Source organism: Neopsephotus bourkii, unplaced genomic scaffold, assembly GCF_033783945.1.
Source record: "Neopsephotus bourkii isolate Nb327-2 ecotype Australia unplaced genomic scaffold, CSIRO-AGI_Nbou_v1 NB_1132, whole genome shotgun sequence".
Classification (NCBI taxonomy): Eukaryota; Metazoa; Chordata; class Aves; order Psittaciformes; family Psittacidae; genus Neopsephotus; species Neopsephotus bourkii.
In genome coordinates this window covers 2,481,252-2,496,351 of record NW_026901618.1, presented here as the reverse complement: position 1 = coordinate 2,496,351, position 15,100 = coordinate 2,481,252, and the positions used below count along the sequence as shown (strand labels likewise).

At 34.1% G+C, this 15,100-nt stretch overlaps 1 protein-coding gene across 3 annotated transcripts in view; it reads right to left on the bottom strand.

Moving 5' to 3' along the window:
- The window catches only part of TOP2B (DNA topoisomerase II beta), a 63,628-nt gene that overhangs the window by 30,467 nt on the left and 18,061 nt on the right, over positions 1-15,100 (bottom strand). For all 3 annotated transcript variants that reach the window (XM_061362653.1, XM_061362651.1, XM_061362652.1), the window contains exons 2-8: positions 11,165-11,338; positions 10,377-10,467; positions 9,316-9,379; positions 7,841-7,986; positions 7,076-7,173; positions 5,461-5,673; positions 5,206-5,379 (exon numbers count right to left, since the gene is read on the bottom strand). In XM_061362653.1, the coding sequence (XP_061218637.1) occupies positions 5,206-5,379; positions 5,461-5,673; positions 7,076-7,173; positions 7,841-7,986; positions 9,316-9,379; positions 10,377-10,467; positions 11,165-11,338 (960 nt within the window). The remainder of the gene's footprint in view (positions 1-5,205; positions 5,380-5,460; positions 5,674-7,075; positions 7,174-7,840; positions 7,987-9,315; positions 9,380-10,376; positions 10,468-11,164; positions 11,339-15,100) is intronic.

Genomic DNA, 15,100 nt, shown 5'->3' with positions numbered 1-15,100 from the left:
TTCTTCCATCATCACAGTGCAAAGTAAATCTAAAAAAAAGAGGGGAAGAATATGTAGGATTTTCTTCCTCCATCACACTGTAACAGCTGAAAGTGAAACATTCACAGTGCCTGTCACATTTATTCTACCTTAGAGAAAAGGATAACAAGTGGTTACCCTTGCTTAAGGGCTTTCCAACTAGGTATTTCAAGTAAAGCCAATATTGCAAGAAAACTTTTGGTGGAGGCAATGTATCCAGCAGCTCCTGAGGAAGAAGTACTTACTTATGTACTTAAACTTTGGAAGTAACAAGTCAGAAAAGTTACCTGTTTGAAGCAATATTTAACTCATGCTTTGAAGGGGAATGAAAATACAGATTATTTTCCATGTTTAAATAGGTGTTTTACTATTGATGAAATTCAGTCTAAATAGGGAAGTACTAAGCATTTGAACACCTTCAGGAGGTGCCCCAAAGCTATGATCTTCTCTAGCTACAATTCTCCTTGGACTTAAACTTTAAACCAGCTTAAAGGAAAACAAACGTACAAGCAAACAAACAAACAAAAAAACCCCAACCTGCTAGAAGACTAGTAAAATTTGAGATTAAATTGCTTACAGAATAAAAGCATTTCACATAAGCTTTGTGTAAAAGAAAAAAAGTCTACTATAGATCTAACTCCATCCTAACAATGACGACTGATGAACATGTATCAAAGAAACCTAATAATTATGGGGTATATTCTACAATGCAGTTGTAATCTGAATCAGAACCAAAAGTAAAGATTAAAACAGCACAAACTTGCATGATAGATGAAACACTCCAGATTAGGAAGAACAACTAATATTTGAAGGCATATACCCTGCAGTCTTTAATTCCATAGACCAATGACCACTGAAACTGCCTAAACCAATGGTGATAAGTATGTTTAAATATTTACAAGTCCTGGATGACAAAACTTCCCTTACAGGTAAAACAGTGGGCTTTCTTTGGAAAGATGTCAAAAATATGACTGGTCCTAAAAAGCCCTGGATATCTGAAAACTGTTTACATTTTTGATTATTCAAATGCCTTCCTTCATTTTTATAGACAAAAAGGTATCAATAACAATAAAATGTTTAATTCTAGTGACTGCTATAGAAGGTTTGACTAAAATCTTTCTAATGACTAAAAGCTCATTCTTGTAGCAAAGAATGGAGTGATGCAGGCACATCCTATACAATTAAAAAATACATAATTCAACACTTATTTTACACAGAAGATCATCTTTGCTTATTATCAACTAGTGCCTTACAAAAATATGGACTAAATAACGACTCCTGTTCAGACCAGTTTGCAATAGGACGCACAAAATAAAGAAAACACATCTACAGACACATTCAACATCAGGGAACAAACAAAAACAAAATAATATCTCCTTTAAAGCTATTTTAAAAACAGAACTGAGAGGGGAAAAAAGCTTTCGATGGGTATAAGGAAGTATAGGATGGATAAGAAATAAGAAAAGGAAAACAATGAAACAAAACAAAAAAAAAAAAGAGCAGACAAAAAGACAGGAAAAGACAGAACAAACAACAAACATAAACCTCAAAAGCCACGAGTTTATGTTTTAAGGGAGAATATGCATTTCAGTAGGCTGAAGATGTAAAGTGATTGAACTGACAGGAGATAGAAGCTGTGTTCTCAACTTCATGTAGAAAGTAGACTTATAAAAAAAATTGAGGAGGTAGAACACTGGCTTAAGATGGTAAATATGATTAGTCATAACCAAAGTACTTGCACTTTAAAGAAACCATCTGTGATTTCTATTAGTCTCTAGAGTCACCTGCTAAACAGCAACACAAACCACTGGTGTGTTTTACAATCACCATGCGTAAGTATTTTCTCATGGTATTTCTTAAAAAAACAAAAAAATCAACCCAAAACCAAACAAACAAAAAACAAAACCACAAACAAAAAACCCAAAAGCAAATAAACAAACAAACAAAACAAAACAAAAAAACCCGCACCCTCCCCCCCCAAATTAAAATAAGGTTTTTATTCATGTGTCGTATGGATGACAGAGTTTCAACATAGGGAGAGTTCAAGTGCAACTTGAAACATTGACATCCTGCATCCTGCTACTTTAAAGAAAAATAAATCCATTTCAAAACTGCAAAGAAAAGCTACTACACGAAAATGTGAAATTATGTGTTTCAAAAACATTTCATGTTGAAATGGCAATTTTAAAATGCATTACTTTACTCATCACGTTACTGAAAACTTATGGAAATATCTCTGTATATATTTGTATTTACAACTTTAGTGCCTTTTTTTTGGTACAATTTTAGCACTCAAAATATTTTGCTAAAACTAACATCTGATATAGCAAAAAACAGCTACTTACCAGTAATTCTTCTTCTTAGAAGATAATAGTTATTACAACCGTTCCCCATTCCTGTGTCCATTCTTAGTGTGTAGCAACGAGTGAGGGATGTTCAGAGCTCAAAATTGGTAACCTTTCAACCATCTCACCAGTAGGTGGCACATTTACCCACTATAGAAGCATAACAGCCTATAACTGCCCCAACTGTCAGTACATTTTAATTCGAGACAGAAAAAGAAAAGCGCCCTCTAAATCTAGAGGTCTGTCAGTGATTATTATGACTATTGTATTAAGAAAAAGAACAATAAAAGTGCATAACCTTCTTTTCCCAGAAGGTAACAATTATGATTGAATCCCAGTCTGGCAAACTTCAGGATGCAGACATCTAATGAAATGGTAACAACTAAAATCTTTGAAATTAAGCTTAGACTGGTTCCTGTATCCATTCTATTCATATCATGAATAGCCAACAGCCTCAATTAATTGTGAGGTGAGTCATATTTGAATTCTATGGCCAGATAAATGGTTCATATGAGCAGACAAATTCAGAAGACAATTATAAGTTTGAAGTTTTTATTTAATTATACAAATAAAATCCTATTTTCTTTTGCTTTTTTTTCTTATATCCTTTTGTCTTTTTCTTAGCATAAATCTGAAAATGTCAAGCTGTAGAATTTCTTGCTGAACTCCAGCGAATTTTAACAGGTTGGTATGTTCCCTCCACCCAAGTCTACAATCTGACACTGCATCTGTATTAGTTAAGCATTTCTGTTAAATGATTGACAGTATTACAATTAGCAGTGCAACCGTATTAAAAAATATCCTTAGATTATGTTAATAACTGAAGTTTCTACTATAATTTCTACTACAGCTACTATTTGAAAATCAGAACTTGAGAAGACCATGTGTAATCGGTTTATATACAAGTCTCGGTAAAGGTTATCTGCACAAATGTAATAGCTACAAATACTCATTCAAATGCCGTCTCAGAGCCTGAAGTCAAAATCTGTGGTGGCTAGTGTAGCAAAATTGTGAATAAATGGGGACCTGACCAAAGTAACAAATTTATAGGAACAAAAGAAGGAAGCTGTGCCTCAATATACTGCCTGATCGTCTACACACCCCTCAAAAAATAAATAAAAAAATAAATAAAAAAATCCCCCATCTACCTAAAAAACTTGTTTGGAATTTTAAGCAAATTCAAAAAAAGGTGGAAGGGAAGTTACGACTGGGTGAAGTTTATCCAGAAACAGAAATGAAAAGCTTTCAGCAAACAGTGATAAATAACCAAAAGACAGCTGAAATGAGCTCCTCACCTGTTAGCAGATAAGGGGACAGGCAGTTGACGCAGTTAGTTACTAGCCATTATGTCTCATCAGTGGGTAGTTGCACATCAATTGCTGGTGAGGTGGTTCACCGGCCCGAACATTCCACATCCAGTCACACACATAAGGCATGGATCGGAAGAGTGGGAAAAACTAGAAATTACAACACTTACCTTTGAAGAATACACAGTACTTTTTCTATGAATTTTCTTAAAGAATATATAACAATGTATGTGTAACTGCATGATGGGTGAAAATTTATCCACAAGAGTCAAATTCAAAACCTTTTGAGTAAATGTATGCAACTATGCAACATATTTAACTTAGGAGTCAGTATTCATTTTTTTCAAATGCATTTTCTTAACTTCAAATCAAACATTATTAATTTTCTCTACCATGCCAGCTTCTTCATAAATATACTGTATTCAACTTTAATGTCATGCTATTTTTCTTCTCCATGTTGCATAAAGAGGCCTGAATTAAAACTGAGTTTTAACCTTTAAACTATCAGATATGTTTGTGAGCCTTAGTTTTGGTAAGCATAAGACAAGCATTTAATTAAAATTCACACTTAGAAAGTAAATATTCTACAATGAAATAAACTATGCCCCTTACCACTGAACACTGGAAAATTACACTGGAAGAAATTATATAGCAAAAATTATATACCACCAAAACAGTCTCAGCAATGACTAAAATTGCTTGACTGTTGTTAGATCACTCATGCAGTGCATTTTATGAAAAGCAGAAATCACAAAGACTTTCTTTCACCATGGCAAATACCAGATCCCTAAACCTGGACCACACCAAATGGGCACAAATGAGTTACACTAGTTGATTTCAGGTGAATGACTTGCACCTGACCGTGCCATCAATTTGAGAAGCACTAAGATTGCTTTAGAATGCTGAGCATATTGCTGCTTTATCATAACTGAAGATTTGCCATTATATCCTTTCACTACTACTATAGTTGTTAGTAAGTACAGAGAACACTTAGATACCTTTATATAGAAGAGGTATATATAATATATAGTATATATATATATATATATAAAATAAAAGACAATGAAACGCAACATTTCAGGCCAGTTTCATACATCATAAAGTAATCATTTTTCAAAAACACCAAAAGCCATTTTTGCTGCCCTGCACTTGCTAATACTAGCTTTAAAGGGGTTTGCACATTTTTTTTACCTTACTTTCAGAATTATTTTACTACAAGGAGTTAAAAATTAAGGAATAAAATAGTTCTATTCATTTTATATTTAATCAATACCATGTATACTCACATAAGACGTCACTATTACTGGTAATGATTCCTAGTGTTTTTAAAACTAGTGCATATTCAGAAACACTTCTATGAATGTATTTTGATTGCATCCAATTGCTCTGCCAGATCCTCTCATGCAAAGGATTATGTCATGTGTTTATTTTTAGTAACCCTGATTTTTTTTTTTTTAATCAAATGCCTGACCAGGCACAACACTAGCACACATTTTTATCATTTACATTTTTTATCATTCAATATAACTACTCACCTTTGTGGTAGCTATGCTATTTACAAAGCTGATTTGTTGAAAGCCTTTTTCACTTAGAGTGAGGCACACATCCCATCGTTCATTCACAACTTCATGAATAACTTTGAGTGCAACTCCGGTTTCATCAAGTTTGTCTTTTACGTAAAGATCTACGTAACTGCGAAACCCATTTACCTATCAGTAACACAGATAACAATTACTATTCTTCACATCAAATACTCAGTACACTTAAAATATTTTAATTGAGGCTCTTACAGGTAATTTCTTCCCGTTCAACATGACCTTGACTCCTTTGCATGACCCAGCTAAATCATATGCTCTTCTTGTCATGATGGCAACAATATCTTTATCAAGTTTTTCCATTTTAAATTTAGCTAGATCTGGCTGGAATGTAATGCATGTGTAGTCATCACCATCAAAATGCTTAATCTTGGGTTCAGAGGTCTTCATCATATTGTTCATCCAAGTCTTTGGAAACAAAACATTTTAGATGTTAGTTTACAATACATGTTAGCCACCTCCTATTCCATTTTCCAATTATGCTAGGATTGCAACAGCTACACAACAGAAAGTTCACAGACTTCTTTTAGAGGTTTCCTCTCATTAAACACTAGGCATAAAATTAATTTCTTTATTAAGACTTGCATATCAGTGACAGCACATTTTTGATTTCTGTAAATATGCAGGTATCAATACATTGATGGATATGATTCTAATGGAAATAGAGCTCACTGATTAAATTAGACACAGTCCTTACAGCCCATCAGTTTAATGTTTTCAATCTACTACACACTTGTGTAGAGAGGTTTATTAGTCCCTGTGCAGACTCAGGAGTTTCTGAGATAGAATCTTTGTGGCTGTACAACGTACCAAAGTACGCTTCTTGACAAACCAACCTGGCTCAGACTTGAGCTGGGATGCTTGGTGGTGCTCCCTGTTTAAGAACACAGGAACATTTCTAAGACCAAGTAGAACACCTACTCACAGCATATACCAAAGTTCAGTTGTAATAAACTTTCAGCATTTTTGAAAATGCTGGAAAATGTAGCACTCCAAGTCATAAAGCATGTAATTTTCAAAAAGTACCCTCAAACCAGTATTAATCTGCTTTTTGGCAGTTAGCAGAAAATAATACATTTTTAGAGACAGGTAAACCCATTGAAATGTATTGTTTATATAGTGACATGATAGCATAACCAGAAATTAATTACCAGAAAAAGAGAAGGAAGCCACCACCTGGGAAAGACTCCAAAGCCAGAAGAACTTTGGTATCTAATACTCTACCAAAGTTCTTCAAACTTTCAGGAAGGTGATTATCTCAAAGCTATATGCAGTAGATCAGATTACATTTGATCATTGGTCTGGACCCTTTGATTCTTGGTCAATTCTAACAGTGAGAAATAAGTTCAAATGGGGAGGGAGCACAGTGTGCACTTAAGTCCATCTAGGCTAATGAAACTCATGACAAACACTGGAAAATTTTTCTTAACACTATACAATATTATCTAGATACTTGTTTCCATGTTTGTGTAGATAAATAGAATTTTAGACAAATTATATAACAGCAATTACTAAATGCTTCAATTATATTCCTTTTCACTTGCACATGAATATACTTCTAGTTTTAACAGAATTTCTCAGTTTTAGTCACCTAACACCCACAAGAAAAACATTATTTAAAAAAATAAATATCTAATACACAAGAAGTATTGATTTTACTGACTGAACTAACCAAGCCCGCAAACTTCACACATCCATTTGAATGTTAAATGATTCATTTCATAAAATATTAATGAAATACAGAAAATGTGTTAAAATTTAAATTTATAATTACATCAAAGGAAAAAAAAAGTTGAGATCATTTCTATACCTGCTTAAAGCTGTGTTTGTATTCCTTGCAAGCAGTTTCAACTGTAAACTTTGTACTAAATATATTACAGAGTTTTGCACCATAGCCATTGCGCCCACCTGAAAAAGCAACACATAGTGAGTTTTTTACAGCAGAAATGTATTTTGTGATATACAAGAATATGCCAATAAAGTAAAATGCTCTTGGGTCCATATGTCAATACAGCTATCAAAGGATTCCAGAAATGGAGTTTCACACTATTTCCAATCTGGTACAACTGCTTCTGCCTCAAAAATGAGCAGTTTGCTCCCACTGCTTCCCTTATGTTGATCTACCACTTGCTCGGTGAAAGTCAAGGGACTTCAATAGCCTGGTCCAGCTATAAACTAGGTCATGATCAGATCCAAATTACCCTGCAACCACACAACATAATGGGCAAAATATATAGGGTAGGATAGAATGGAAATAACTTTCACATCCATGATCTAAATTAGGCTTAATTTATGATTAGTAAATAATTAGTCAATGATAAATTGTATCTTAATTTTGTATTAGATTTATTTTTTCCCTTCATTTCAAGAGCATAAGTGTTTAAATGCTTGTATGTAAAGTCCTCTGCAAATACTGGTATTAAAACATCTTCAAGTCATTTCACTCTAACAAAGAGCTATAGAAATGGTGACTAAGTAATCATCTCTTACAGGAAGACAAAAACTAAGAAGTATACTGAAAAGCAAACACCTGAAAGCTTAATTGACTAAAACAAGGCATGTTAAATCATCTTACCTGTAACTTTTTTCTCATCATCATCATAGTTACTGGATGTTAACAGCTGCCCAAAGATTAAAGCAGGTACATATACTTTTTCTACTTTGTGTTCTACAACTGGTATACCCTTTCCATTATTCCATATGCTGATAATGTTTGATTCCCTATAAAATAGTGAAGGCATTAAGCCAATTAATGAAATCTTGAAAACAGACTCCTGCATACATTTTACCTGCTTAAATAGTTACATAAAATACTATAAAAGACCATATTCTTACCATGTTTATTCACAGCTCTATCAATTTTAAAACAAAACAAAAAAAAAACCAACAACAAACCCACACCACATTTATTTGTGCTTACTCGATGTCTTAGAAAAAGAAGCATAATCATTCAACAACATGACAGTATTTTATGTAGTAGTAATAACCCCCCAAAACTTGTTTGAAGAGCTTTCACTATCAACATGACCTGCAACAGAATCCTGAAGTTTAGTGACAAGATTGTACTTCAGTTAGAGAAGTGGCTTTTCACGTTTCATTGAAGTCTACACAGACAAGTTACCACCTGTTTAAAACCATTAATTGCCAGTTATGATAAACACTGCAACTTATTTTATGCATTGGTGACAAAATCCATCAACATCTGGCATTGTTAATACTTGGGAGCTCTCACACAGAATTTTCAGTGTGGAGTATTGGGGAGTTAAACATCAGGACAGGCCAGGCAGATTTATGCTACCATTTCCCTCCCACTCCATGATAAAAGCAATTTTGTCTACAGAAACTGATAATGCATTGAAAAACTGAAGAAAAATTACTTCTAGGCATATTTATTCTAAAGACTGGGTGTGAAAGTTAAGTGTCTAAAACATTTATTGTTCAGTTACATGTCACTGAAAAGGTTCTACTAAAGTAATCCAATCAACATCTATGTAACCTAGAACTTTTCATCAAGAAATACTTTAAATATTCTATTTTGAAAACCAGTGGTAATCACATATATACAATCAGCAGTTTTACTGTGATATAGCTACTTCAAACATAACCTTATCCTAACGGTAAAGGAGTTAACATGGAAGTCCAAGAGGTGCAAAATTATGTTACAAAACCTCATGATCCTTTATTCATGATTATTGATTCATGATTCTTGAGTAACCTGGCTGGTTATAATGATGTACTGCCAAGCTTTCATCTCATAATGAATGTTATGATCTTCTGGTTTTAAGTTTCATTCAATCAAACATTAATGAGTGGTTTAAGAAAGTAAAGTAAATTAAAGTAAATTATTACAAATTCAGATTGGTAGTATTTACTGTAAACCACTTTTCATTTACCTTTTAATCTTAAAATAGGAAGCTAATGGAAATGATTCCAAAAATATTTTGTTTTTAAAAAAAATCACTAACAAGTTTATTTAGTAAAATCATTTGTACACATCCAAACCACAATAGCACTGGCAGGGAAATTAAGTGAAAATATGCTTTTACTTACGGGTCAATGGATATTTTAATACAAGTCATATTCTTGTCCCTCTGCTTATTGTCCGCAGCATTTACTATGAAACAAAGTAGCACAAATTAACACTTTGTAGGAGCAATAATTAATTACTTGACCTGTAAAATTGATTGTATACAAATTCCATCACAAGTTATAATGGTCCAGGTATTTCTTAATCTGCTGTATCTTTGTATAGTCTGTATTTTACTACTACAATGCTGTAAAGCATAGTTTCGGAGGTATGGATAAGTTTTGAACTCAATGAAGGTCACGACAAAATTTCTGTTGACCTCAGTAGACTGTTAGTTTACAATGTAACCCCTCCAATTCATAAAACATAACTTCATTAAAACTGATTAGCCCAAGATTTCATTGGTCAATTAACCCAAAATATAAATTCAGCAGACAGCACACTATTCAGATGCTGCACATCTCTAGAGCTGGTTAGTCTTCAGTATGCCTGTCACCAAGAGAATATCATAAACTAGTAAGTCACAGTGACTCTTGGACTTAGGATACAATTTTCTAAAAATCACTTCTTTGTGCCTGAGCTGCCATGGCTTAAATGGCAGGACAATACTTATTCATTTTAAAACTGTGAGAAGTCCAGAAATCCATCTAAGAACCATCATCACCACCACTATCATACTGTAGAGGGGGCAGCAGTTTTAATGATTCATGAAATGATCAAAGTTAACAGACAACTTTAAGTTGTCTTCTTTCAGAAGAACAATCTTCTTTCAAGTGCTATTTAAAACTGTGGTCCTAGTTAACTTTGCAGATTAAAATTCTTTTAACAATACTGATCATAAAGAATGACACAGTTTGGACATTAAGTAACAACTACTTACACTTTCTTACAAGTTCAACTGAAAACTCTACCCTCTTTAAACTGTTCTACAGTGCTGGAAAGCACTAAAATTTTCATGCACTGCAGTTTAATGGGACTCTAAGTATGTGATTTAAACTTAGATATGAATTAATGTGCTTTGAGAGAACTCACAAAAGTATGTACTCTATAAAGCTAAAGCAATATTATTGTTAGAAATACTTACCAAGGATTTCATCAAAGATCTTGTACAAGCCTGGAACAAAGGTAACTTCTCTGCAATTCATTCCTACATCTTCATCATAAACCCACATTAACTACATGTAAAAAGAAATAAAATAAAAATATTTACTGTCTTGGTAAGCCAGTCTATGACTCTCTATTTACCTCAGGAACTGTACTCCTCCCATCTGACTGCTGCTTTTATATGAGACAAAAGCAGCAGCAGAAGTTTGGCAAAAGATTACAACTTTACCCTCAAAAACTTGCATAACGAAAATCCATTATTTTCTGATTAGTGGGGAACTCAAGTATAGACAGTGAAGTTCAAAGCAATTTGCAACTTCACAAAAAACAGCTGAAAAAAAGTGCCAAGAAGAGGCTTAAACTCTCTGTTCTCTACTTAAACAGACCAAAGCATTTTTGGATCTTGAGCAAAGGTTACTTACAAATACATGTGTGTGCATATGTATAGGCATGTTTGTAAACACACACACATATATATATATATATATATATACACATAACTGCATGTTCACACACACAGGTGTGTATTTATGTTTTCACTGAACTTCAACATTTTTCTGAGCATGTTTTTTCAGGTGAACCAAGCACTGCTTTAGAAAGTTTTCTCATGCCCCCTTCCTGCACATACATACATAAACAAGACCACAGTTCCTAGCATGATAATTCAAAATACTCAAAAAAGTAGAGTTGTGCCTATTTGTTAACCAAAATAGTCATTTTCTTATTAAAACAGCAATAACCATGAACACTAAACTTGGTGACGCTTACCTGAGTTAACGGTTCAACTGACCCAATGTAAGTATCTGGACGCAGGAGGATGTGCTCAAGCTGAGTCTTTTTCTGATAAACTCTCTCAACAGACATCTTCTTTGAGGAATCATTTTTATTAATGCTTTCTGAGTCTTCCTTTTTTGAAGCACTGATCTGATTATCAAATAATGTCTAAAAAAAAAAAAAGACACGACAACCTCATTCATTCAATATCACTCTCAAGATACAGAAACAAAACCTGACATATTTAAATTACAATCAAAACTTGACATGTAATTTAAATGTATTTAACCCTAATATATGTCGATTTATTAAGATCCAGATATCCTATCAACAGAAAAAAATCGATTATAGGATAGTTTCTTAACAAATCGTACCATAGTCAAACTTTAGTGATCTACTAAGTATGATAAACCAAAATAAGTAAACAACAGTATATTACAAAAGACACCCACTTCCTCAGGTTAAATATTTATAACATCCATTTTATGCTTAAGCATTTTAATCCAAACCACTAAATACTGTTCTGAATAATAACGGTAAAACTATTCTCTTACATTTTAGTTTGGACAATTCATTCAACATCCAGAATAAGAGTGGGGAAAGAATCCAGGGCACCTGACAATCCTACACCAGGATTACACATAGCAGAGTTGGAACATCACCACTAATTCTCATGACTTCCTCTGGAGCACATCACATCTCCCAGCATATAAAGAAGTTGCAAAATCACATGCATGTGTGATTAAAGTGTTTTGGTATCCGAGTTAATTTAGCCTGTACATTATCATTTGTTCTTATACTGCAACAACCATTAACACCATCCTAAAAAGATTAGTTATGAATCTGCTAAGCAAAGCAGAGAAGGAACAGGAATTTAAAATCAGATACATTAAACTTATATAAGCAAAATGAGGGAATAAAAATGATACAAAAGAAGCACTGCCAATAGTTGCAACATACATTTTATTTCATTGAAGTAGTTGTGTGAATTACACCCAGCTTTCAAATGAGTTTCACTGTATGTGTATAAAGGTATTTTATGTCTTTCTGACCTTACTTTATGATCATCTTTGACATCATTCCTCATAGAAGTTTTCCCTTTTGTCATGTACATTAGTAATGAATTCTTATGATTACTCTGGGGTTGCTCTCCAAAATAATTCTACTTGTACAGTATCTGAAGACTAGGGGCTAATCATGCATCACAACACAGAAAACTGTTAACACAGACTAAGAACTCCAATCTTACCAAAATAAATATAGGTTACAAATTTCCTATCTCCAATGCTTTACCAGTCCCACAACATGTCTGCAAGAGTCAGCACATTATGAAAAAGTCCATTTTATTGTGTCTGAATGAGTACTTCTAGACTGCAGAATTATTGGGAAGAGATTCCTACAAGACGCTGTCTTCAGCACAACATGAGGAAATCAATTTCTGTATGCCAGTGAAAGTCTTCCTGCCAACTTGGAGGAGCTTATACATTCCAACTTAGTAGTAAGAAATGTGTAGAGTATCAAAACTGTTGAGATGCTACTGCCAGACTGTTACCATGTTGACAGAGACTAGAGGTCACACCTAGACAAATGTTGCTTCCTAGAGAAGAGCTAGTCCTGTACAAATGCCACTTCTTGGGGAAGAAGCTTGCTTTAACCCAGCAGTAGCAAGGATCTTCTGTTACCACACCCCCTGTGACAACTATGTCTGTTATCTTCTGTAACACACTAACTGGAACATGATAACGTGTGACTTAAGAAGGGAGGGAGCGGGGGGGGGGCAGGAGGGATAACCCCACAAAGGATCAGTGCAACATTACTTTCTTTCAGATCACCCATTACTACGAAGTTAAAAAAAAAAAAAAAGTAGAACTTTAATTCTATAGTTTTTACTAAGGTATCATAAACACCTTTTCAGTATGCTCTGCTTAAACAATTTTCACTGTCACAGAGCAGGACAGATCTTATTTGTACAATCCTCCAAGTATAGATTATCTTCTGAATACAAAAAATACTTGTTATAAATGTTCAGAAATTATTTAACTCACTATTGACGCACAAGCACAAAAACAACAGCTAGAAACTATTCAACTAGAACTAATGTTACTATGCAGGCACGCAAACATCAGGACTCCACAGAACTGCATTTTCCCAGACCAAGCTATAACTGGTCTTTTGGTCAATTATGGTCTGTGCTGTAACTCTTAAACAAAAGGCCAACTCCGAATCCCTGTCTTGAATGGACTTTTTTAGGCTTCAAGTGATGTTTAGAGCTCATCCCAAAAAAAGACAAAATCACCACCACCAAATCCATGACATAGATCTATGGACACAAATATCCTCCACAGTCTTCCCATTACATAATTTCAAAGCAAAATAAAATCAAAAGTGCTTTAATTTGCACTCCCTCTCCTCCCCCGCTTTTTCTTAACTGAGCAAGTAACAACTGCAGTGTTGTTAAACTGACCATCTCTTCCCTATATTTTGAAATTATCTCCAGAATACCTTTTGTATTCTCTCCTGTATGAAAGATCTTCACATTGTTAGAGATCAAATTGCACTTCTCAAAATAGCACCAGCTGGTGTTTCATAAGAAAACCACTTAAGGAGAATTAATCAAGTGTTACAATGGACTTTTAAGTTGTCTTCTTTGCAGTAAGTATGGTTTTTGTTTGTTAACAGGTTTCAGGGTCTGCAATCTTAATGTTGTCCTTTTATTATTTTTTTAGACAGTGTTTGACTTTTCCCAAGGTTCTTACGACATTCACAACTTTACAGATTCTCGATACTCTTTCAGGATTTCTAATCCCTCATACTGATGACTAATACACAGTCACACACACGTAAGTCAGCAAGATGACCGTCTGTAAGTAGTTTGAAATGCTATTGTATAGTGCACCCTTCTTTATACCCACAGTTACACTTCATACTGTGAACTTTGATGTAGCTAGCATCTTAGACACTCATAACAAATGCCATGTAATGATAACTGTATAGGACAACATACTGATTCTCACTTGACTCCAGGTGCTGTTCAGTTTACTACATCAAGATTACGGTGCATGCTACGATGACCAAGTTTTATTACTTTTAAGTGCTTTCCCCATATTATTATAGGGTTTTTCTTTTGAAGTTGTTTTTGTTACAAATTTATCCAGTAGTGTGTGAAAGCTATAGTCATTACTTCCTTTTGTGACCTCAACAGTTAGAACCCAAGTAGCCTTTAATAGATGACAGCTTGGCAACAAGAATTTTACTGTCTACTTTCTTTCCGGACATTTTGCCTTTTTTTCTTCTTCCAATCTCATCCCTTCAAATTTCTGCACATTAACAAAGCAGGAGTGACAGCTATATTAAGTCAGAGATTTTTATTGTCTTTTTTAAACAAACACACACACCCCCACAAACACACCCCAAAAACAACAAAAAAAAATGGTCATGTCATCTTCACATTTCACAAGTATGTTATGCCACTATGCTGAGTTTCGTCACTTATACTGCAAACAGCTCTACCTAATACAGCTAAATATTAACACACATTTGACCTGGATTGTTTGGGAGCCCCAGAGAAAAGCTCCTCCTATTTCAACAGACAATACAATATAAAGCTACAACATAGGTTTCACCATCAGTTTCAATGTTGCCGTAACAGAAACATAGATCATATGTTTGACCCCTTACTTCAAGTGGAAGCTTTACTTTAAGAAGTGTAATTTCACAGTGCCACAACGAGCTCAAAATCCTGAAAAAATGTGAATGTCTCTCCCCACTTACATAGACTTAATTCTGTATCAGCCACCATCTTCTCCACACTGTAAACTACCTGTAGAGGACAAAAAAAACCCACCCAGTTTTCTTTAATCTGCCTATTCCTTTTTCCCCACATTAGATGGCAAATAAGGGTTCACTTTCTAGATTGTCCGACAAGCATAA